Raw genomic sequence first — 23,523 nt, 5'->3', positions numbered from 1 at the left:
GCTCGAAGCCGTGCCAGTTATTCATTAAGAGCCACTGAAGAACATTATCTTTTCTTTAGGGAAGGGATTGCGGCGTGTCTTGACAGCAGGAACCTTTATCACAGGATTCATTTGCATTTAATGTAACCTCTTAAAAAGTTAAGGTACGTTCCTTGCCATGAATACACATTATTAAGAGTGAGTGAGAAAAGTAACCAGACAGGAGTTGTGTTGAGCCTGCATGTCCACCAAGGTTGGACAAAATGGGAGAGCAGCGGGCACTCACAAGTTGGTTTATGTATTAATTTCTATCTTGGAGCGTGTTGAGTCATCTCCAGCTCGTCTGTAGGTCTCTTAGGAACGGATCCTTGATTTTAGATCTTAGATTTTCTTCTCCGGACTCTCAGCATGGAGGTTGTTTTACAGCAAGTGGTGAGGAAAAATGAAGGGTCAATTAATTCTTAATATGTATTTTTCGCACTGATATTTGTCCTCGGGGAGCTGGGGGAAAAGGATTGATATGTTGATAGCCTTCGAACCGCACTGCAATTAAATCTTCACTAGCAAATCTAGGCTGGCATAAAGCCTGGCAAACCACTGGCATAGAGTTGAGATAAGTTTGGTGCACAGCTGATGCACAGAGCTTTGGGACAGCACAGCTGGGCCACTTTCTATGCAGGGGTTGTGCTTTGCTTTGCCCCAGCTGTGCTCCCTGTGCCCCCACCTCGCAGCCCTTTTCTCCCAGCAGCTGTTGCTGGTCCCATCCCCTGTCTGGTTGTATCAGCTCTGTCCCCAACTGCTGCAGTGCTGTGCATGGGGCTCTGTGAGTCACTGCCGTGCTGAAGTGCACTGCTGGGAGATGCATGGCATCCTGTCAGCTTCATGAACCATCCCATCATTTCCTTGGTCAGCGATGGGTGCTGCGCTGGAGGCTGTTGGTCACTTGTTTGCTGGTGCTGTGTGCTCCCACTTGGGTTGGCTCTGACTGCACATTCAGGTGCTTTTATGCTGTAAGTTCACTTGGAGATGCACAGTGGGGAGCTGGAACTGGATGGTCTTTAAGCTCCCTTCCAACCCAAGCTGTCCTGCGGCGGTGGGCCCGATGCTGGTCCTTTGATGGTTGTCTCTCCAATGGTTCATTCTGTGATGGTCCATTCTGTGGAGGTTGTACAATGTTTCATTGTTCTGTAGTCATTCAATTGCATGCAGAGCCGTAAGTTGGACTTTCTATAAGATTAGCTGCATCCTTCAGGTTTAATGCTGTTAATGACTCCTCCTTTCGCTGCCCATTCCATGATGGACAGAGTACAGATGTGCTTGAACCAGGAGCTTGTTCTTGTCTTGATGAAGGCAGCACAACCAGCCCAGAGTGCAAAGCAGCACCGTGGTGCCCACATCCTTCACTGCTCTCAGCTGCATTTGTGTGTTAGTACCTCTGGTAACGCGGTGCTGGGAAGGCAGGGTGTTCTGTGGGTAACAGCCCACCCCTCCTGGTGGTTCCCATTAAACAAAGCTCCTTTCTCTGCTTCATCTCCTCACCTGTACAACACGGGATGCTCTTATTCCTGACCTGCCTGTGTGCCCTCAGGGCTGTGTGTGCTGCACATGGTTTCACCCAGTAGGCAGAAATTGGGCCACCAGCGGTGCCCTGACAAGTACGGGTGTATTTATACTTCTTTTTTTAATTAAAAGCCTTAGAAAGTGAAGCTCGTAGAGCAAGAATAGCGCGTCCCATCGTGTGAATTCCAAACGAGTCATTAATTTGAAGTCCTTTTTAAACGAAGTGGTGTGTGTGTATCCAGCATATGGATGTCATAACTCGTTTGCTTTGTGTCAGATTCTGTCAAGCTGTGAATGAAGCTGTGAACACACGACCACAGTCTTTGGGAGATCACTTGAGTGAGATGCAGCTGCGTGGCTGCGAGCACAACCTGCAACCACAGGTGCTCCTGGTAATGGGAAGCACTCCCACCTGATCCTCCCCACTCACGTTGCTGGGAGGAGGTGAATCCCCGGAGTTAAAACCTATGGGATGGAAGCTGGATCCTTTGTTTGCCACTTTGCCGAGGTGGATTTCGTGCTTGTTTGGTTTATTTATGTGTTTTGGAAGCTTGGGAGCTGGTGTTGCTGTGCAGCGATGCTCTGCAGTGGAGCTGAGCGTGAGCTTTGTCGTCTCTTTGCAGTTGTTTGGTCCTGGGGATCCACAAGCAGTCCCCAGTCAGGGCTGTGTCTGATGCCTTTCCAGCCATGTGAGAGCGTTCACTGATAGTGAGACATCATTGGATCTCAGACCAGATTCCCAATTTCAGCTGAGATTCCTGTTGGTTAGGAGAGAGAGATATGTTTTCTTCATTATTATTATTACAATGAGAGATAGAAGGATTTTTCCCTTTCTTAAGGTGGGGAAACCTGTGAGTAACGATTCAGCATTGCTGGATTTCCCCTGCTAATGGGAATCGCTCCGATCAGCTGCTGTAATCAGCCTCAATGCAGGAGTTTGATGGCTGTTGGCATTTCCCCCCCTTGTGTTGCAACAAGGAGTGCAAACAACAGCCGATGGAAATGAAGGGTCCTGCCATCCCGCTGCTGTTGATATAGGGCTGATATGTGGAGGTTCTTCCCCCAAAGGGAGAGAAAACACCTTTCTGCAAGGCTCGATTTCTCCACACTTTGTCATTTTTTTTCTCTCCCTTTTTGTTTTTGGCATCCGTATTTTCAGCCTCACATCTGCCAACTGTGTGCTGAAGAGCTAAACGTGGAGCGTTTATCATCGGGATTAATCATTTTATTGAGCAAAGGCTTCTTACATCCAGAAATATTCGAGATCAAAGCTCTGAAAAACAAAGCTGTTGCATTATAGAAGAGAGGAGACATTTTCTTGGTTTGGCTGATAGAACAGATGAAATATCTGCACATAATGCAAGTTGGTGTCAGAAGATTCGTGTAACTACAGCCTCTTTAGCATTTTGTCTTTGCATCTTCTGAATAATTATGAGCTGCTGAATAATATATTTCTCCCAATCTGCGCAAAGCCTTCCTAACCTTCCTGAGGAGACATTTGTGCTTGCTTTAATTAATAGATGGGGTTATTTATCCTATTTACAGCTGCCCATCGCTGTGTCCGTGCGGTGGTTCTGAGGAGCGGCTCCTGTTGTCAGCGTTGCCTTTTGCAGGAGGAGCAGCTTTGTCCGAGGAGATCCCCGCGATGCTTTTTATTCTGGAGGTTTCTGCAGAGCAGGAATACAGAAAACCATAAATATGTATTGTGGGTCGGTCAGCGCTGGAGATCGGTGCGTCCATCTCCTAGGAGATGCTGCCAGGGTTTGATAAGATGTTGTAATTAAACAGAAGTTAACAGGCAGAGGAGAGATGTGGATCCTTTGGTTTTTGCCTCCCCTGTAGCAGATTTGTGCCTAAACCCCCCCATTTCAGAGCTGTATTTCTGGAGTCTGTTCCCATCTCGTTTGTCAGCCAGAAATAATTTGTGTCTCTTTTGTGTTGTTTTTCTTTTGTCTTCAACAGAGTGAAATCTGTGTTTGGTGCAGTGAACGGGGGCTGAGCATGGGGAGTTTCATTTCACTTCTTATAGACCCTTTCATGGATCAATTTCTGCTTCCTACCCTTAAAATGCCATTAATGCTATTTTTTTTTTTTGCCTTCCTAACAGCAAAACTGCTGTGGGTCAGTGAAGGTGCTGGTGGTGTCTTTGGGGCACGCAGGTGCTGTGGGGAAGGAGAGCCTTAGTAAGCTCCGTGCTGTGCACGTGGTTAATTGCTCGTTGGGATTATTACCCAATAATCATGTTGTGATTTTTTTGTAATAAAAGGAACCTGATTTGATGAGAGACCGGAACGTTTTCATCTGTTGGCTGTTCTTTTTGGCTGATGGATCATGGGAATTTTAGGGACATGGAATGCCCGATGTGGAACATTCTGCTCTCACAGTGTTATTAGCAGTGATTTGGGTACGGCCTTTTTGGGGGTGATGTGGCCTCTGTGCTGTGTTGGGGGTGTTCTGTGTGTTCACAAGAATTGAGTGCTGTCAGTTCTGAGTTGTTTCCCCCTGCAGAGCCTGATGGCAACAAGTGGAATGTACTTGCTGTTTAGTTGAAGTGCAGAGCTATCTGCTAACAGGGGTGTAACTCAGGAATTACACACTACCATAGAAAAACAGATCCTGCGGTGTTCCTGGGAAGACATTGCTCTGACTTGATTCTGTGTGCATGTTTTTTTGCACATCCATCTGTTCTTAAGGATCCAGAGCTGGAGCTCCGTGGTCCCTGGGCTGTGCTGGAAGCTTTTCTTGAGGCTAATGTGGAATTTTGCCCTCCAGTTTTAGCCCTTGTTTCTTGTTTCCATCCCAGATGTGGAGCTCAGATTTCTCCCTTCTCGCAGTTGCTTGTTGTGTGTTTGAGGAGGACTTAACGAGCTTTTGTGTAAATGAACCAAGTCTGGGACCTTTCTCTCAAAGGCAGAATGGTGTCTGATGTGGGAGTACGTATGAAGCAAAGGGGTGGGATTGAATTCTTCCACGTAGGCAAAAATGACCCTCCTGACATTCATCCACACTGTCGAGACCAACCAGTGGATGTATGGCAGTGAAAGGAGGGTGATGAATTACACACCATGAAATGAAGAGCATCTCCATCAGCTTGTCCACCCAAATCAGAGAATTATGGCCAGGGAACTGCACAGAGCTGAATATTGGCCTTGGTGCATTGGAAACAATGGTGGCAATGTTGGAATATCACAGTTTGTGCCACCTGGGGCCACGAATGCAGAATGGAGCTTGTCAAGACCCACTGAACCAATAGAAGGCTGAAGGTTTCCTGGATCACGTTGTTACTGGTAATGAATTGTGGTGTTGCAAAGTGAGCTGGGAGTCAAAGCAGAATCCATGGAGTGGTGATGTGTTAATTCCCCACTGAAGAAAACGTTCAGCCCTCAGCAGGTGAAGTGATGTGTGCTGCATTTTGGGGCAGGAAAGGGCTGATTCTTCTGGATTTCCTGGAGTCCGGACAGACCAGCAGCTCTGACTGCATTGTAGCACTGACTGAAATGAAGGCTCCAACTCTCGGGTCAGCCCAGAGAAGAACCTTTCTTTTGCAGTGCCGGGCCCCAGACTGGTGTGAAGAGCAAACCAGCAGCCTTGGCTGGGCTGTCCTACCACACCTATGTGGGAAAGGAGGAAATGCAGTTATTGCTGTTTTTTAGAATAATTCTTAGTTCCTTTAAAAATCCTTCTGGAATGAGTTTAGGATTCTTCAATGTATTATTAAGGAGAATTCAATTTTTGCTTAAACACCACTGATGAGGGAGGTTGAGAAACAACCAAATCCTGAAGTGATGTGGAGTGAGATTGGTAAGAAAGCTGCTCTGTGCTGCTCAGCATGATGGCTCGTGGGTTGTCCCAGTGGGATCAGAAATGGCCCTATTGATGGAATCTCAATAATATCACATACATCGGCTCTTTGGAGACCTTTGGTGGGAAGCCTCCACCTTCTGAGGAGAGCTGGTCGATAGGGCACTGGAGAGGATTGATAACTGTGGATCGTGGGTGTAATTCTGACTGGATGGTTGGGATGCCCAATGGAACCCTTAACTTCAAGTGCATTCAGGTCTATATTTCACTGATGTCTGGGTTGGCTGCACCCCCAGCAATAAACACCTGACTGTCTCTGTAGGCAGATCCAAAAAACCTGTTTGTGCCTGGTGGGGCTCAGAAATAACAATGAATTGGGAAGGTGTGGAGAGCATGGCAAGAAGTAGTGCTGAAGGTTGTGATGTGCCCACTCAGGGTTGGGTTGGAGCAGACTTACTCAGTTAAGATTGGATATTTGGTCTCTTTTGTATATTGGCAGTAATCTTAGAGTACTCAGAACCATCAAGAGAATAAACCCCTTGATTCTTGTTTCTGAGTTTCTCATTTGTTTTAATGTTCTGCAGTTTGGGATTCTGCTTTTGAAGCTGGTAAGTTGGTTTTGTCATGTAGGATGAGAGGCGAGAGCACTCCAATTTTAAGTTAAAACCAAAGGTTCGTTATGCAAACATGACTGATTTTCCTGAAGGTAATAATTCTGTTGTTACAGTTGTGCTTACAGTGGAGCTTTTGCTGCCTGACAAAATGCAGTTATCCCATAAAGGGCTTTCTTCTTTCCCTTTGCAGGATGGCGGATACGGACCTTTTTATGGAATGTGAGGAGGAGGAGCTGGAGCCATGGCAGAAGATCAGCGACGTGATTGAAGATTCTGTGGTTGAGGATTATAACTCGGTCGATAAAACTACTACGGGTAATTAACTATTTTAGTCCAGAATTATTCCAGCTCTGGGTATTAAGGGGGAAATGGCAGTGACTGGTTATGTCTATCCTGTAAGTAATCTCGTTTGATAGCTACGAATCCTGTTAATAACGTAATAAATGCCCATTTTTGAGCTGCTGTTCCATCTCTGTGCAGAAACTTGGGGGAAATTCTTTGTGTCCTGTGGCCAAAGTAGTGCAGAATCAAACATTTGCATTAAAGAAGATCAGGGTGATGCTCCTCATTGTACAGAGTGCTTCAGGAGGTACCAGCACCCAGCAGTGACTGCTTCAGATCCTCCTAAGCAGTTCTGAAGTGGGTGAGGTTGACAAGCGTTCAGCAGTTAATTGTGTTTCCTCTGTCTTAACTTACATAGTCACAACAGTGAGATTGAAGCTTAATCATTATTTCTTCTTTAACCCATTATTTGAGGTAATCAGTTGCATTCTTTTTCTTCTGCCTGTTTTCTGTAAATGGGAAGATGTGTGGCTTTGATGTTCAGAGTTGATGTTTAATGTGCAGGTCAGCCAACGTCGTTATCCGCTGGCTGTGTCAGACGCACAGAGCAGTAATTGGTGGGTTGGAGGCTTTGTTTTCCAGGAGGTAATAACTCTGTTTGTAAAGGAGCTCTGAGTAACGGTGTGAGAGCGGTGCTGTCAGGCTGCTGTTGGTGCCACCACCATGAGTTGGGCTATTGCACCTGTTTTGTACCAATTAAAACTCAGCAATTAACAATTCAGGAATTAAAGAAGCATGAATGTTATTAGAGAAGACATTGCCTACTGTCCCTTTGGTTCTTCCCAAACACTTCAGTCTGGTGCATGGTGAAAAGAATATTTACCTTAGTGATATGCATGGCTGAAGTTGACTGGCCCATGCAACAAGTTGGGCTTTTGGTTAACCCTTTGAATTGCTTTTTCTTGCTCTTTTAGTTGAGGTCAAGCATCAGCTTAATATCTAGGAGAGAGATGGGACTGTCTTGTTGTAGGCCTGTGTCTTGTGGTCCTACAATGATCTACATCCATGGAAGCATTCCCGGTAGTTTGGCTGCTGACTTATTGTGTTTGTGGAAGTATTTGGCACCTGGGGCATTGGAGAGCTGGCTGCTAATTGGAGTTAATAAATGGAGATGAGCTTAGGGAGGGTTTGCTGACTGCTGTCACCTCCTTCTTCTGGTCTTCATACAAGGAAAGGTCTGTGAGGAACTTGCTTTGACAAAGGGTGTTTGGAGCTGGTAGGGCAGGAGGATGTTTGTGTCTTCAGTTCAGAGAGAGCTTAAGCAATCTCAGTGCATAACTTAGTGCTGAGATCGAAAGTGTCTTTAAGTTCCTTTGGGATGAAGGAACTGTGTAAATCTGCTTGTCAGACTCACTTAAAAGTCACCACATCATTTTTTAGTAAGATTTGATCAGACACAAGTAATGAGGAACGCATTGGTTTCAAATAGTGCACAGAACCCCTCTTGGAAATGTCTTCAAAGTGTCTGGCACTGCAGATGCATGAGGTGTCACCACGTAATGCACTGGTGATTAATATTTCACAGCTTTACTAATGGAAGTAAATGGAGACAGGTGTTTAAATCAATTACAGTTAATAAAGACTTGGCGATATTGGCGCACCAGTTAGATTATTGCTTAAAAAATAAGAAGGAAAATGTGCATGGTTACTAAGATACATCTTTAGTAGATTAGTTGTTTATCAGTGAAATAACTCTAACAAGTTCAAGGATCTTATCAATGGAATCAGCTATCCATGGGATCTGCTATCCAAATGATTCCTGGATCCTATAAAACATGTGGAATTTGTAAGAAGGACCCAAGTGGTGGTGGTTCCATTTCCTTCCTCCATCCCTTGCTGCGCACTGACTGATGCTGCCCCCGAGGTTGTGTGATCTTTAAAGTCCCTTCTAACCCTACTACGCTGTAATTTATCTCTCCTCTCTGCACTGGAGGGGTGGAATCACAGGCTGTTTGTGTTCATGTTACTGATAATGGTGCTCTGGGTTGCAGTCAGTAACAGTTGTAGAAATAATACCTGTGGTCTTTAATCCGTTAATTAAAGACATGGGCAGGGGTGCAACTGGAAATGCCTGAAAACCTCAGAGGTGTGTGTTGGTCTGCTTGAGAAGAAAGGAGGGAGGGCAGTGAGCTTTGCACCCCCAGGCAGCGTTGCTTTCCAGATGCACTGAGCTCAGTGCTGCAGAGGTAGGTCAGCTCTGGTTCTGCATCATGGAGCCATTAGTCTCAAGGGAGGTTGGTGTTGTGGGTCAGATCTGTGTTGTTGTTATCTGCTGCACACTGGGCAGAAGGAACGTGCTGCTGATAGGCCCTGTGAAAACACACAGGAACGCACAGCGCTTTGCCCTTGGTTTGGTGATAAGACGCTGAGATTCTGCAAGGTAAAGCTGGGAAACACACTTAGTTTTGAATCTCTGTGGAGCATTTCAGCTTTGTGGTGCAATTTTTTGCACTCCCTTTGATGGCATCCATGCAGCAAATCCTGTGTGTGGTGATGGGCTGATGGCTGGACTCGGTGATCTTGGAGGTGTTTTCCAGCCTTAATGATTCTATGATTGGGTGGACTTGATGGGGATGAGTCGATGGTTGGTCTGATTCTAGAGTTCTTTTCCATCATTAGTGATGCTGTGAGTGTGGTGGGGGTGAGTTGATGGTTGGACTTAACGATCTTGGAGCAGCACAAGCACGACTCTTCAGTCTGCAACGTGGTTTTTTCTTTCTGGAGCTCTGTGTTCACTGAGCTGCTGCCATCTCCTGTCCTGCAGGGAATCCTTGTTGGCTTTCTACTAGTCAGAATTAGGGGTGGCAAAGTGCCATGGGGACATCTGTCCCCTCTGCAGCCCATGTTGGTCCAGTAACCGGGGTCACATCCTTATCTCATTTGTGACTGCAGAGTGTTCACACCGTGCGCTGGGTCTGAGCTGACCCAGCTTTGGGCAATCTTTTTATGCTCATGGATGTCATCTTGCATTTTGTTTTACTTTAATTAAGAAGACTTACAAGCAAGGGCTGAAAAAGGCTCATTAAATCTACCCATTCTCTCTGTGCAAGGTTTTGTTGGGCTTTGTTTTGTTTTTCCCCTCTAGGATGTAAATCAGTGTGATCCAGCCTGGAGCCCTAACGTTTATTGTTTCCTTAAACAACAGCATCCTCCTTGGTAAATATCTAACTCCCAAACTGACCAACCATACGGTGATAAACATGCACCCAAATTTCTCCCACAGTTTGTTGTACTGCTTAACAATGGTTCAGGTTGGATATAAGGAAATATTTCTTCTCTCCAGAAGTGGTGATGCAATGGAACAGGGAGGTGGTGGAATCACCACCCCTAGAGGTGTCCAAGAACCATGGAGGTTGTGGCAATTGGCAGCATAGTTAGTGGACATGGTTGGGATGGGTTGGGTTTGTAATTGGGTCTTTTCCAGCCTTAACAGTTCTGTAAGTGGGTGTGGTAAGGTTGGGATGACTGCTGGACTTGGTGATCCTCGAGGTCTTTCTCAGCCTTAATGGTTCTGTATCAGACCACCAGCTCTTTGTGGGCGATCAGAGCAGTGTGGGCTGGATGGGAGTGACCCCATGTCCAAAAGTCAAGAAAGATTTCCTCACTGGATGCAGAATGATCTCTTAGCAAATCTTTTTCCATCTTCCTGAATTTCGTCTTCAGGTTTTTTCCCTGCAGATTAGTTTTTAAATGTCTCAAATTACTGGGACACAAAAAACAGTGAAAGCTAAATATATTTGAGGTGACGCTCGGCCTAATTTATTCTTTCTCTTAATTTCCACTGTGTGCTGTTAGCTGTACCTTTTCCCACCCAAACCAGTTCCTTATGTTCTGTATACATGTGCAGCTCGTTGGTGTGTCTACAGTGTCCCAGTATCCAGTAAAGCACATTTGTTGATGAGGAAATGAGATGGGAGCCCTGCTGCGTGTCCCCCTGACAGCGTGACTCCTTTTTAATAATCCCACCATCAGATAAAAATACAGCTTACATTCCTGCAATTCCTTTTGCAGGAATCATAAAGTGCTTTTGATCCTGGAAATAACAGAAATGATAGATGGAAACACTGAGCTTCCATGGGCTGCACGGCGAATGTGGGGCAGCGTGCAGTGAAGTTGGGTTAGATGGAAGCAGAAGTCCTTATATCTGGCTTAATTACAGCCTGCATCCTCATTGCGTTACCAGCAGGAGCCTTGGCCTGGTGGGTGCTGCCATTGCAGCCCCATTCTCACACCTGGGTGGTTCTGAGAGAGCTTTATTGGTTGGCACTGGTGTCCTTCTCAAGGGAGGTTGTGCTGCTGTGAAGTTGGGTGTCAGGGAAAGGTTGTGCCCCGGGGGGCTGTGGGATGGACCTGAGCTGATGCAGTTCAAGAGGCATTAAAGCTTGCTTCAATCAGAAGCTTGTTTCATCAGCTGGCATCAATCTCCTCAGAGGAGCAAAATAAAGCAGGGAGCTGCCTGGAGGATCGGATACACGAGAGGCTGGAGGAGAAAGAGAAGGAAATAACTTGTTCTTCCTCAGCTGATTTCTGCCGTGACCTCCTCGTTCCCCTGAGGTGAAGTAGTGAATCTATGCATGTCTGTGTGATCTTCAGATGTTATGGGACCTGTGGAAGCCCCATGGAAGGAATCTAAGAGAAGCACTGGTGCTCTTGGATGCTTTACTCCAGAAGATTTGTTGTTCTCACTAATGAAAGCCTACAGAAAATTGGGCGTGCAGCTGCATCATTCCTGGCCACAATCAAAGGAATTCTGTTAAGGAATTGGAGTGTTTGTATTTACTTCTGCTGTTGTGCTGCCTGATAAAGGACAGTGTTTCTGGAGAGGCCAACAGTGTCAGGTCTATACTGAAAAAGGAATCCAAATCACCAGACTGATTTGATCAGAGCATCTTTGTCAACTATCCTCTGCTTTAAATTGACTGAAACCCAAAGCAATCTTTTGTTAAATGAGTGTAAGTCTTCCCAGATGATTTTCAGGAGCCTTGAGAAGGGATTACAAAGATTGCCAATCCCACTGTGTGTCTCTGGTTTCAATTCCCTCCTCTCCATCTCTCCTCCAAGACCTTTCTTTACAACAACAGTGAATACTGGAATCACATCATCCTTTTCCCTTGGACCCTGGAGCTCAGACAGCACTGGGTTTGTGCTTGTTGCTTCTGATCCTAAAGAAGCAAATGGTGCAGGATAGGCTGCTTCTGTGTGGTGTAATCTTTATGGAAACATTTGGATCCTGAAAGCTGAGGAGTGCCAGTCAGGCAGCATCCAGACTGTCAGTGCAGAGCATCTTCACTTAAAAGAAGCTGTTTTGGCTGTAGGTCAGAATGTTTTGGCACACAGCAGGTCTGTTCTTGGATTTCCATATTTGCATAGGAAACATTCTCCTTTAACATCAGCAGTTTCAGTAATGTTGGACCATTTTATGTCTCTGAAACAGTCTGGATGTTCTGTCAGTCTCGTAAGTACTGAATAATGCTACCAGTCCTTTGGCACAGCTGCCCAGAGCTGTGGGTGCCCCATCCCTGGTGGTGCCCAAAGCCATGGATGGGATCCTGGGCAGCCAGCCCGTGGCAGGAGTAGGGCTGGGGGTATGTGACGTGCCATCCAATCCAACCATAATCTTCTTTGGTTCTGTGATCTTTAGGGGCCCTTCCAGCCCAGCTGTGCCTTGATCCTGTGGTTCTATGATCTTTAAGGTCCTTCCCAACCCAACCATGCTCTTGATTCGATGAAATCCACAATGGAAGATTCCTGTGTGGTTTCCACTTCTGGTTTGGAAGCCCTTTGCCCTCAAGACATGAATTATAGTAGTAATGGTCTTTAAAAAATCATAAATCATACACTTTCGAAACCTTGGCACGTTATTATTCCTCTGTAAGAATCCCTTTGACATTCCTCACTATAGTTTGAGTTGGGTAAACATGAATACATGAAAGAACTTTATGCCAAGAGCTAGAATGATGCAGACGAAGAAGGAGCTAAAGCCCCATTAAGTATTGTGTTCATTTTCTTGGTTATTTGATATAATCATGGCCTGAGTTTTTTTTATTTCTCTTTTTAATTATTATTTCCCCTCCTATGTGATATTTAGCAAATGTGTTGCATTTGATCTATGCAGATCTCTTGTTGTGTGTGAGCTCTGATTTTTGGGTGGTGCTTTGTAGAGCCAGGAGTTGGCCTCAGTGATCTTCCAGCTTGGGGCATTCAGTGACTGCATGGTTCTTTCGTTCTCTGGACAGGTGCTTTGATGGCTTTAGACCATTTTGCCTCCTTTCACTAACATATGTCATTCTTCATCCTCTTTTCCCTTCCTTTTCATCACTTCCCCAGTGCTCAGTTGTCAGTGAGCCCTGCCAGTAGACGAGAGGTTCTCTCAGCTGTTGCTTTATAGCCACATTTGGTGCCCCCAGAAGTAACTGGGCCATATTTCAGGCTTTGGATTTCCTCATTCTGTGCAAATATTGTTCTGGTTGGCAGGTAAGAGCCTGTAGAGCAAATGGGATTTTGGCTGGAGGATGCAGCCAACAATTAACAAGCTGCTGGAAACACAAGGACCCAACCCTGTTGATTTTCTGTAGGGTGGTCATAGGCCACAAAGTCCCTTAGGCAAATGTGCAGAGGTTCTGGGACTTGTAAAGAAAATGTTATGAGGAAGAATGGTCTCAGAAGACACATAGTTTGTTTTTCCTCTGTGATCCTGGAGAGCCCTTTTGACCCAAGGCATTCTATGGTTGCAACTCATCATGGAAAATAATTGAGGCAGATCTCCATTATGGGAATCTCAACCCAAGCAGCTGACAGTTCAGAGAGTGTCAGGTTGCTCTAGTGGTGGACATGGGATGTTTGGAGTTGAGATGTGTTTAAATCAGAGGGTGTTACTCAAATCAAGAGGGAAAAAAGCACTTAAACCATTCTGAGATGTTCTTACGAGACAGCCCACATTATGATTTCAGTGGGAGCCAGATGTTCTTACATTCTGTAATTCTTGTGTTGAAGCATGTCTGGCTCTTTATGAAAATATAGTGCTGTAGTCCCCATCAAGTCAGGGGATGTTGGGGATGGCTTTAGGTGGTTCAGAACTTGTGTGTCCTTCTGGTTCTGGTTAATTGGCTCTGAGCTGCCTGTGATTGGCAGTGCTGTTCACAGACTTGCACCGGGGGCTGGAGTGAGTGGTTGAACATAGATTTTTCCAGTATCTGCCAGCAGGTGAATTTGTGCTAAATAGTTAATGAGGCTAAAAAAATATATATATATTTTTTAGCTGCTGTGGTTGTGTTCAAAGGGCATGCAGGAACCAGGGTAATCAATCTTTGAGGCTGCTCAGAGCGAAGGATTTTGATCACCTTGTTCTTAGGCAGCTCAGAAAACCCTGCTCAAATGGGAGTTTTAAAGCGATGGGTAGAAGGGTCCAATAGTTTCACAAGTTTACTTTTAAAGCGTGCTCTGAAAAAGTCATTCCAATTCTGCAGCAGCTTTTTTTCATTGACAAATACAACTTTCACTCTATCTCTCTTTTTTTTCCAGCTGGCAACCCTCTTGTTCAGCAAGGCGGGCAACCCCTGATCCTCACTCAGAACCCAACCTCGGGTCTGGGCACCATGGTGACCCAACCAGTGTTAAGACCTGTGCAGATCATGCAGAATGCCAACCATGTCACAAACTCTCCGGTGACCAGCCAGCCCATCTTCATCACCACGCAGGTGGGTGCCCTCACAGCCCCAGTACTACATGCAGGCTGGGAAGGAATGCCTGATGCGCTCATCCCTATAGATTTTAGCCAACAAGGACATTCAGGGGTTGGGCTGGCTGGACCAGGCTCTGAATGCCTGATGGAGCTGTGGGTGTCCCTGTTCATTGCAGAGGAGTTGGACAAGATGACCTTTAAGGGTCTCTTCCAAGTCAGATGATTCTGTGATTCAACAAAGCAGAGAATTTACTTATCTCAGGAAAAAAAAAAACAACAACTACAGCTGCAAATACAGCTTTTCAAGTTGTTTAAGAGCTGTGAGAAGATTTCAGTAGGTGCTCAGTGAAGGAGAGGTCAGAGTGAAGGCTGTAAATCAGTAGTAAGGTGGCCTTGCTGTTGGGTAAGGTGCTGCCTGCAAACAGCACGGCCTTGATTCTGTTGATCCCATAGATGATAGTGCTGGGGGTTGCTCTTTGGATTGGTGGTTTTTTATTTTGTTTCATCTGTGGTTTTGATTATTTTTGTTTGGTTGTTTTTGTAGGGTAGAAACCTCAAATTGAATGTGCATGGTGTGTTTTTGGTATGTCAGTGATTACTGTTTGAATGCAGGGATTTCCCGTGCGGAACGTGCGACCTGTGCAAAACACCATGAATCAAGTGGGAATTGTCCTGAATGTACAGCAGGGTCAGACAGTCAGACCCATCACTCTCGTCCCAGGTAAGGACTGAAACAAATCCAAGCCATGATTTTGTCATCTTTCTTTACGGAGTACCAAGGACAAATATTATATATTTGAAATACGCAGATGAAATGCAAACCTTGGAGCTCTAGAGGAGGAGTTTCCTGTTCTGTAGTTGACAAAATGTGTGTATTAGTGGCTCCAATTCTGCCAGCTGAGAGTCCGCCCTTTGACAGTAGTAACGAACCACTGGTAGATAGGGCTCTTTTGAGTGGAAGGAATGTTTGCCTTGCAGAACTCCATAACTTCTTCTACATTCTTCTACAAGTCTTGAAGAACTTCATAACTTCTTTCTCCATAACAAAATCACACGCAGAGTCTTGAGAGATGTGGCATGTGGGGATCTGCTTTAGCGGAGGTGGGTTGGGGTTGGACTTGATGATCTGGGAGGTCTTTTCCAGCTGTAATGATTCTGTGATTCTGAGATTCATGTTCAATTTCAGGCTGTTTGGGAAAGAAAATTAAGGTGCTGAGCTTATAAGACTTCCATTGAAATGAATGAGGATTTGGGGAGCTTGGCAGTGTTGGAAAAGAGGTTGTACTCTGGGCAAGGGACAGAATTGTTTGATTTGATCTCCCTTTATTCATTGCTGTTTGAAGCCCCAGGTACGCAGTTTGTCAAGCCAGCAGTTGGTGTTCCTCAGGTGTTCTCCCAGGTGGCCCAGGTGAGACCAGGTACGACCATGCCGGTCCGACCCACCACCAACACTTTCACTACGGTTATTCCGGCCACGCTCACCATCAGGAGCACAGTGCCGCAGTCCCAGTCACAACAGCAAAGTAAGTCCACTCCCAGCACCTCCACAACTCCTACTGCAACGCAGCCAACACCACTGGGACAGTTAACTGTGCAGCAGCCAGGGCAGTCCAGTCAAGCTACTAACCCCAAATTAGGTAAGACTTGGAGAAGCAAAGGGACTCGAGTGTGTAACACTGTCTGTAATTTGCTTTTCAAACATACAGCTTAGAGCTGAAACTCAGAAGTTGAGTCAGAGTTCCTGGATTCTGCTTTTGCTCTGGGCACAGACTCATGCTTCATCTCCTTACCAGCCTGCAATTCGATGAGCGTTGTGTTATAGGGCCCAGTTTGCTTTGAGAACCTCTTAGATTTCATGTTTTGTAGGATGTTCTGAGACGACCAGTTAGATGTCCCCAAAAGTGAAAAATACTATTTGTTAATCACTTGTGACTTTGAACAATAATGAGCAGATAACGAGCAGAAACTAAGCACGGGGCTTTTTTTTTTAATGCTGAGTTTGTGAGCGATATGATTGCTTAAAAATAGCAACAGACAAAAAACGAATGTTTCTTTGTTCACCAAGTCATCACGTTGTTTTTAGGTTTAAGTGGCCTTAACTGAATACAGTGACATGTTGAAGAGAAATACAAGGGATTTTTGTGACCATCAGTATCTTGTTCAGTCCACTGTAGGGAATGCCTCATGTCTTAGAGCGTGGTTTGGCAGGGAAATTTACTTGCCCAGTCTTTCCCCTTCACTTTGCTGGACAGAATTGATGGCTGGTAGAAGATGAAAGGTAGAAGAGCCAGACGTGAGGCATGCAAGTGGGGGCAAGCTTCATTCAGTGCATCAGCTCTTACCAATTCTTATTAATGCTCCTCTGTTATGCTCCCTTTGGCAGTGAGCATTGCAAGCTTTGTGACTGTAAAGAGACCTGGAGTGACTGGTGAGAACAGCAATGAGGTTGCCAAACTGGTGAACACCCTGAACACTGTTCCCTCATTGGGGCAGAGCCCTGGACCGATGGTGGTGTCCAACAGCAGCCCTGTGCACGGCTCCCAGAGGTCCAGCACGTCAGAGTCATCGTCATCGTCAAAAGGTGTAGTGAACTGCCCTGAGACTGCTGAGATCTCATTGTTTGCATGGGCACTTAAAAAGCCTTCCCACATCTTCCTGCATCTTTGACATTATTACTTTTTACCCAGTGGCTATATTTTGTGTGTGGATACTGCTTGCATATATTATTTTGCATTTGAAATTATTGATGTTTATCTTGAAAGCACGCACACCCATAGCATAAAGAGGGGGAAGAATCAATTCCTTGCATCTGTTCCATCACCTCCTTGTGGAGTCTTGGAGTCCTGTAGTTCTTTTAAGGCACATTTTGTGTCATCTATACTGAGTTTCTATGTACAGGTAGGGGTGAAGGTGATGGAAGGGAACGGGGTTTTAAACTGAAGGATAGGAAACCAATGAAATGACCAAAGAAGGAAAGATTAGTTGAGTTTTTTATTTTTAATTAGGTTAATGTTGAGATACTCCCTATTAAAGATATGAGAATGTGTTTCAGCATACAGATTGTTGGGAGTTTGCATCCTGGACCTGAGACATGTAATGATTCTCTGTTTTGTCTTGTGTTGTTTTTCTCCCTCCTCTTACAGTCAGTTCATCTCCAATTCCTACCTTTGATTTGCAAGATGGTGGCAGGAAGGTCTGCCCACGGTGTGATGCTCAGTTCCGAGTCACCGAAGCTTTAAGAGGACATATGTGTGTAAGTACATATGTGTGTAAGTAACCACCCTGGGGTGGACAGTTCTCCCTGGATCGGGGGTTGTGTGAAAGGGAAGAAAATGGCAAAGGAGAACTTTTGTAGGCCTCCACAGCATCCCTTAGGATGTCAGGACCTCAGCTGGATGTCCTGCTGTGGTGCCAGGATTGTTTTTCAGTCCTACTGACAGTAAGCAGAGATCTGAATGTTGAATCTGCATTGGTTTTTTTCCTTCTGAGTTTCCTGGAGTGTACCTGCCACCTTTTAGTCCTGGTTGGCCTTTGCCTGTTTGCCCTTAACAACATCAGTTGTTGTCCATCAGTTGTTATCCTGGATACTTCTGAATGTGTGGCTTTTTTTTTTTTGTCTTTTAGTACTGCTGCCCTGAAATGGTCGAATTCCTCAAGAAAAGAAAATCTCTCGATTCTGAACCGAATATCCAATCTGCAAAGCCTCCATCTCCAGAAAAAAACACTGCTGTTGCTTCCCCTCCCTCTTCTACTCCTATCCCTGCACTGTCCCCACCTGCTAAAGCCCCAGAGCCAAGTGAAGGCGTGGTTGACTCGTCCCAAAGCAAGCTCATCATGCTGGTGGATGACTTCTACTACGGCAGAGATGGTGGCAAAGTGAGCCAGCTGCTGAACTTTCCCAAGGTTCCAACTTCCTTCCGGTGTCCGCACTGCACCAAGAGGCTAAAGAACAACATACGGTAAGGGATGCAACATGCCACAAAAAGGCTGCAGTGTTCTGGGTGCCTCAGATCTGCAGGAGTGAAAATAAGGTGGGAGCAGCAACCTCCCAGGTGTCCCTTTGTGTAGGTATGCTTAGAGCTGAAGCAGAAAAGTGAAGCGGTTCATCTGCCATTATATATTGAGTCAGGGAAAGATAGAGTGGATAAGAAAGCTGGAGAAGAATGGAAGAGAAGATTAATGGTTGGGGTCAGAAGTGCTCCAAAGCGCTGTGCTGCATCTCCTCTGTACCTTCTGGAGTTACAGAACAGGGGGTTGCTGGATAAGGGATTGTGTGTGCTGGTGTTGAGAAGAGCAAGAAGGATCCACCTCAGTGCTCTTCTGGGTCAAAGTTAATTTGGTTTTATCATTCAATCTATTGGGCCCTTATAAGTAATGATAGAATGGGTTAAAAACTCATGGTGTAGAATTTCTAGTGCTGCCAGGCCTGCAAAATGTGTGGATTTCTGCTCATACATTTTGCTGTTCATCTCCATAAGGTTTATGAACCACATGAAGCACCACGTGGAACTGGACCAGCAGAACGGAGAGGTGGACGTGCACACCATCTGCCAGCACTGCTACAGGCAGTTCTCCACTCCGTTTCAGCTCCAGTGCCACTTAGAGAACGTCCACAGTCCCTATGAGTCGACAAGTAAGCTGGTTTTGCTGCTGCAGTTCTGGGTTTGAGAGGGTTTTTTGTCTTAGGTTGATAGCCAACCTCTTAAGATGAGCACCTTAATAAAAAAGGAGTAGTAATGATTTCTTTGAAGGAACTGTTGTTCAGAGGAACTTGTTGTAACCTGGTGGTGTTTTTTACCTTGTTGTCCTCCAGCTGTTACCTGCTTTTTCTTTTCTTCTTATGCAGCAAAATGCAAGATTTGTGAATGGGCATTTGAGAATGAACCAATGTTCCTTCAGCACATGAAGGACACACACAAGCCGGGGGAGATGCCCTACGTTTGCCAGGTACTAAAAGCCACTGTGCCATAAAGAGAAGGTGTCACTCTGGTGGAGATGAGGTTGTGTGACACCTTTTCTTCTCCTTCTGTTGTCACGAGTTTTGTGCTGGATTCTGAACATCTCCACCCAGAGGCCCAACGCTGTCCCTCCAAAAACAAGGGCCCTGGAAAAATGCTTTTTAATATGCTCCACCTGTGTTGTGTTGACTATCTCATCCTTTTCCTCATGGTTCTGGAGTTTGAAATTGTGACTCCTTTCTTTTGTGTGAGGTTTCAATCTGTTTTCCCAAGCTGCTCTGACTGCTCTGCCCAATTCAGTGCCTCACTGATGTGATGAGCCAGCAAGTTCTTTGGGACTTGGTTCCAAAACCCCACTGACTGTCTTTGGAGAGATCTGCACAGAGCCATTGGGATCTCCATAGTGCAATGGTGGAGGTGAACTGGATTTTGATGTTATTTCACCGCTGTTTCTGCCCTCCCCTGTAGGTGTGTCAGTACCGCTCGTCGCTGTACTCAGAGGTGGACAGTCACTTCCGAATGATCCATGAGGACACGCGGCACCTGCTCTGCCCCTACTGCCTGAAGGTCTTCAAGAACGGCAATGCCTTCCAGCAGCACTTCATGAGGCACCAGGTACTGTGTCTGTCCTTGTTGTCTGTCTGCAGAGATTCATAATGAGTGTGTGAGGAGGTGCTGGGTTGGGGGTTTAAGTAAAGGAGGAAAGAAGGGGACAAGAAAGGAGAAAAGAGAAGAGAGCAAACCTGTTTGAGAGAGGGGCTTTGGTAGAAACTGTTTTCACTCCATAACAAATGCAATTTGCACGCTGTCATTCTGGATGTTTCATAGGGTTTGTGCTGCAGAGAAGAGTCAGTGCTCCTTTAGGAGCAGCACAGATTGTTGCTACAGAGAAGAAAGAAAAATGTTTTTGCTGGGCTGTGTGTGTGCTTCGTGTGGTGGTTAACCAACAGCTCTGTGTTCATTGGGGGGTTTAACTTTTTTTTTTTTTTTCAGGTAATAAATAAATAATGCTGTACATATGCAAATGCAAATCAGCCTGGTAGCTGAGTGTTCTGTTTCCACATATGTTGTCAGTATTGACAACATTTTTGATGTGGGTGTAGCTGGAGCATGCTTGCAGAATACAGAAGTGTGCCCTGCTTACCAAGTGCTTGCATTTATTTGCCCCAAAGCCCTTCATTGGTTTCTGGAAGAGGCAAAGGCAAGGCAAGCTTGGAAGGAATGTTTCCCCCCAAGTACTGCTTTCTTAATTAAAAAATAAGCAAAAATAGTGAGGTGGGGTCAGTGAGAAGGGAATGCTGTGCCAGTAGCCCTTTCAGGTTCTAAAAAAGTGGGACTAGCTTTGGTTATAGGTGGGAATAGTGTTAATTTTCTTCTCTTTTTTAAAAAACTAAAACAACCTGCCGTGCTTTGGGTCCTGTTTCTCTGACATGGAATGTGTTTCATTTGCATTTGCTTTAGAAGAAGAGTGTTTATCACTGCAACAAGTGCAGACTCCAGTTCCTGTTTGCCAAGGATAAAATTGAACACAAGCTGCAGCATCACAAAACGTTCCGAAAGCCCAAACAATTGGAAGGATTGAAGCCTGGAACCAAGGTAAGAAACCCCAGTTGCCAATTCTGGTTCCCTGGGAAATATCCATAGTATCTTTATGGATGTGGGCAGAAGAGATGTTTGCCTTGTCTGCATCCAATACATAACACTTGCTGGCCCAGCCAATGCATCTACAATTGAAGGTGTCTCAACTTATTTACTGGATACCTTTTGGTTCAGACAGAGGCTCAGGTCTTGTGTCCTGCTTTCAGTGGACCAAGTTGTGTTCTGGAGCCCCTGTTTATTCCCTTTAGAGCCCCAAACTACTTTTAAAAGGAGTCACTGAACCAGGATAGCTCACTTCTGCCCTTGTATTGTAAGAGTGCTCTGTTCTGTGCAGGTGACAATCAGAGCATCCCGAGGACAGCCCCGGACGGTGCCCATCTCTTCCAACGACATGGGGCAGGGTGCTGGGCAGGACACTGCACCGCTCTCCTCTTCTGACCCTCAGCCCATCTTCCTGTACCCGCCCGTCCAGAGGAGCGTCCAGAAGAGAGCCGTCAAAAAAATGTCAGACTTGTTGCTCAATTTCAAGTTATAAAGATTTTCAGGGCAGTGCAGGCATTTTTGTTATGCTGCAGCGATGGGTAGTCTGTGTCTCGCTGGTTGCCAAGGAAATGTTATGCCAGGAGAATCTAGCTTCCCACAAAACAACGTTAAAACGTGTTCTGAAAGCTCTTCAGATGAAACTGAAATGCAGAATTTTCCATGGCAGGGGTGTTCCATGTGGCAGGGGTGTTGGAACCAGACAGTCTTGGAGGGCTTGTCCAACCTAAACCTTTCTGTGGTGATTAATTAGGTGGACAATTTGACAGAAACAATGAGACTCCATCACCATAAGGGCTTTCTGCCCACCCTGTGGCATGCCATTTTGTCTGAATTTATGTTTATTTATTAACCACTCCATTACGATGTGGGAGGCATTGAGCCTGGCATTGAGGCGCCCTGAAATGCTTTGGTGCAGGATGAGACCGGTTTAACTTCAGGAAGCTGGATGTGTGTCCTGTTGTTGGTGGTTATTGCTGCAGATGCCTTTCCCCACTGATGGCTATGTCCTTCTCTTCTCAGGAGCGTCCTGGGCAGGCAGACCTGCCTGGAGTGCAGCTTTGAGATCCCTGACTTCCCAAACCACTTCCCCACCTACGTCCACTGTTCGCTGTGCCGCTACAGTACGTGCTGCTCCCGAGCCTACGCCAACCACATGATCAAGTAGGTGTGATGGCACAGAAATCCCTCCTGGCTGAATGTGGTAGTGGCCCACAAAGGGGGTTCCACAAAATTCCAGTCCATTGCCTGTTCTGTAAGGTGTACGTTCTCTGTCAGCACGGATGTGGGCGATAGCTTTGGGATAAGATGGGAAAATGAATGCAAAAGCTGAAGGATTCGTTCCCCACACAGTACTATGGCTATCAGCCTGTGTACTGCAAGCTCACTGTTCCAGGCTTCTAGGACTTCTTGCTAAAGTCTTGTATTCACATTAAAAATACAATTTAAAAGTAAATGAAAAGAAGGTTATGCCATGGTTTTATAAACCTGCGCAGGACCTTTGTTAGACCCCAGATCAGGAGTTTTGTTTCTTTAAATAAAAGACAAAATAGGATGATTGAAACCAGGGTTGGGTCTGTCTTTGTAAACATGCCAGGTTTCACACGGTTTTATATAGCCCTTCAGATACCTGGAATAATTCTGATGTTTCATTAACTCTTTTGTCATACAGCAACCACGTTCCCAGGAAGAGTCCCAAATACTTGGCTTTGTTCAAGAACTACACTGCCTGGTAAGGGAAGACTTGTCATCTCACTTCAGTCACCCGGGGATTTGGTGTGCATTCATTTCCTGATCTGTTGTGTTCTTTACTTTCACGTCTGCTTAAGAAGCACTGCTTAATATTTGCAATGCAGTAACATAGGTCAAGTGAAGGCAACCACCCCTGCCTTCCAGATGGAGGACAGTACATTAGGGAGGGGACACTGCAGCGCTGAGAGGGATGTTTTGTCCCTGGTATGGGCATACATCTCTTCTAATAGCAAATGCTGATACGAAGTTCACTTTCTTCTTGTACAGTGGCGTGAAGCTGTGCTGCTCCTCCTGCCTCTTTGCATCATCAGAGGGTGATGTGATGGCCAAGCATTTGGTCTTCAACCCATCACACGAGTTCAGCAACATTGTTTTCCGAGGTAGGAGTTTGGAAAAGGAGCAGAAAAGTTGAAATAATGAATGAAAGACATAACCTGTGAGTTCCTAGAGCCCAGCTCAAACACCGGTGTGGCCAAGCACTCACTGACTGCTGAGCTTCAATAAAATGCAGCTTGGGGACCTTCTGTAGTTGCTGAATGTGTCACAATTGTTATGGAGATGAGAGCTAAGCCTCCAGTGAGGCTGTCAGCTTGAGCTCAGCTGCGCAGCTTAGACCTCAGGAGATATTCCCAGGAAAGAACAATACGGAGGGCTTCAGCGAGCTGCTCTGTTCCTCTGAGACATCATTGTACCTCTGTGACACGGAGAGGCCTGGAGCAGCTGCTGATGTTGGGCTTTGAATGGGGCCTGGAGCTGCTGTTCCAGCAATCGTGCCCATAAGTGCAATTTGCAAAACTGAAGGTCATTGCCTGCAGCAATCTGGCTGAAGTTGAGCTTTCCAAACCAAACTCCTGGTGTTATTTCTGATGGATTTTGGTTTTGGTGGGTTCTGATGCTGCTCTGCACTACTGGGCAGATCTCATTGGTTTGGATATGGGTGCAAGACCTCTCAAGGAAGGGAGGGGGTCAAATGAGCATCTGGTTCTTGCAGCAGATAGAGATGCCTGAGCCTTATCTCTGCAAAAGCACAGTGTATTTGCACTGACTTGTTGCTTGTTTGCAAAGCCACAACTGTCTTTGTCTTTTTCTCGCAGGGCCTACTTGGATATCACATTCCAGGTAAACTCTTTGTGAACTCTCCTATCATCTGTTGCAGTCTGGAGGTTGGTTGCTTGTTTTCCCTCCTGTGGTTTTATTT

The 23,523-nt window shown here is 45.7% G+C and overlaps 1 protein-coding gene across 7 annotated transcripts in view; it reads left to right on the top strand.

Annotated features, from left to right (window-relative positions):
• POGZ (pogo transposable element derived with ZNF domain) overlaps positions 1–23,523 on the top strand; it is a 28,658-nt gene that overhangs the window by 2,339 nt on the left and 2,796 nt on the right. Inside the window, exons 2-17 of one of the 7 annotated variants that reach the window (XM_085524419.1) lie at positions 6,145–6,269; positions 13,818–13,993; positions 14,590–14,698; positions 15,321–15,500; positions 16,361–16,558; positions 17,121–17,230; positions 17,602–17,936; positions 18,456–18,610; positions 18,824–18,924; positions 19,404–19,550; positions 20,400–20,531; positions 20,869–21,038; positions 21,597–21,737; positions 22,246–22,305; positions 22,593–22,705; positions 23,420–23,444. In XM_085524419.1, the coding sequence (XP_085380545.1) occupies positions 6,146–6,269; positions 13,818–13,993; positions 14,590–14,698; positions 15,321–15,500; positions 16,361–16,558; positions 17,121–17,230; positions 17,602–17,936; positions 18,456–18,610; positions 18,824–18,924; positions 19,404–19,550; positions 20,400–20,531; positions 20,869–21,038; positions 21,597–21,737; positions 22,246–22,305; positions 22,593–22,705; positions 23,420–23,444 (2,276 nt within the window). In that variant the 5' untranslated portion in view covers position 6,145. Of the gene's footprint in view, positions 1–6,144; positions 6,270–13,817; positions 13,994–14,521; positions 14,699–15,320; positions 15,615–16,360; positions 16,559–17,120; positions 17,231–17,601; positions 17,937–18,455; positions 18,611–18,823; positions 18,925–19,403; positions 19,551–20,396; positions 20,532–20,868; positions 21,039–21,596; positions 21,738–22,245; positions 22,306–22,592; positions 22,706–23,419; positions 23,445–23,523 lie in introns of those variants that run through there. The other 6 variants (XM_015884686.3, XM_015884685.3, XM_015884684.3 and 3 more) reach the window with 6 other exon arrangements.

The sequence above is a fragment of the Coturnix japonica genome, chromosome 27 (genome assembly GCF_054131305.1).
Source record: "Coturnix japonica strain WE chromosome 27, WE-NBRP24, whole genome shotgun sequence".
Taxonomy (NCBI): domain Eukaryota; kingdom Metazoa; phylum Chordata; class Aves; order Galliformes; family Phasianidae; genus Coturnix; species Coturnix japonica.
Note: the sequence above shows the minus strand (reverse complement) of the source record. Positions and strands in the feature narration are given on the sequence as shown.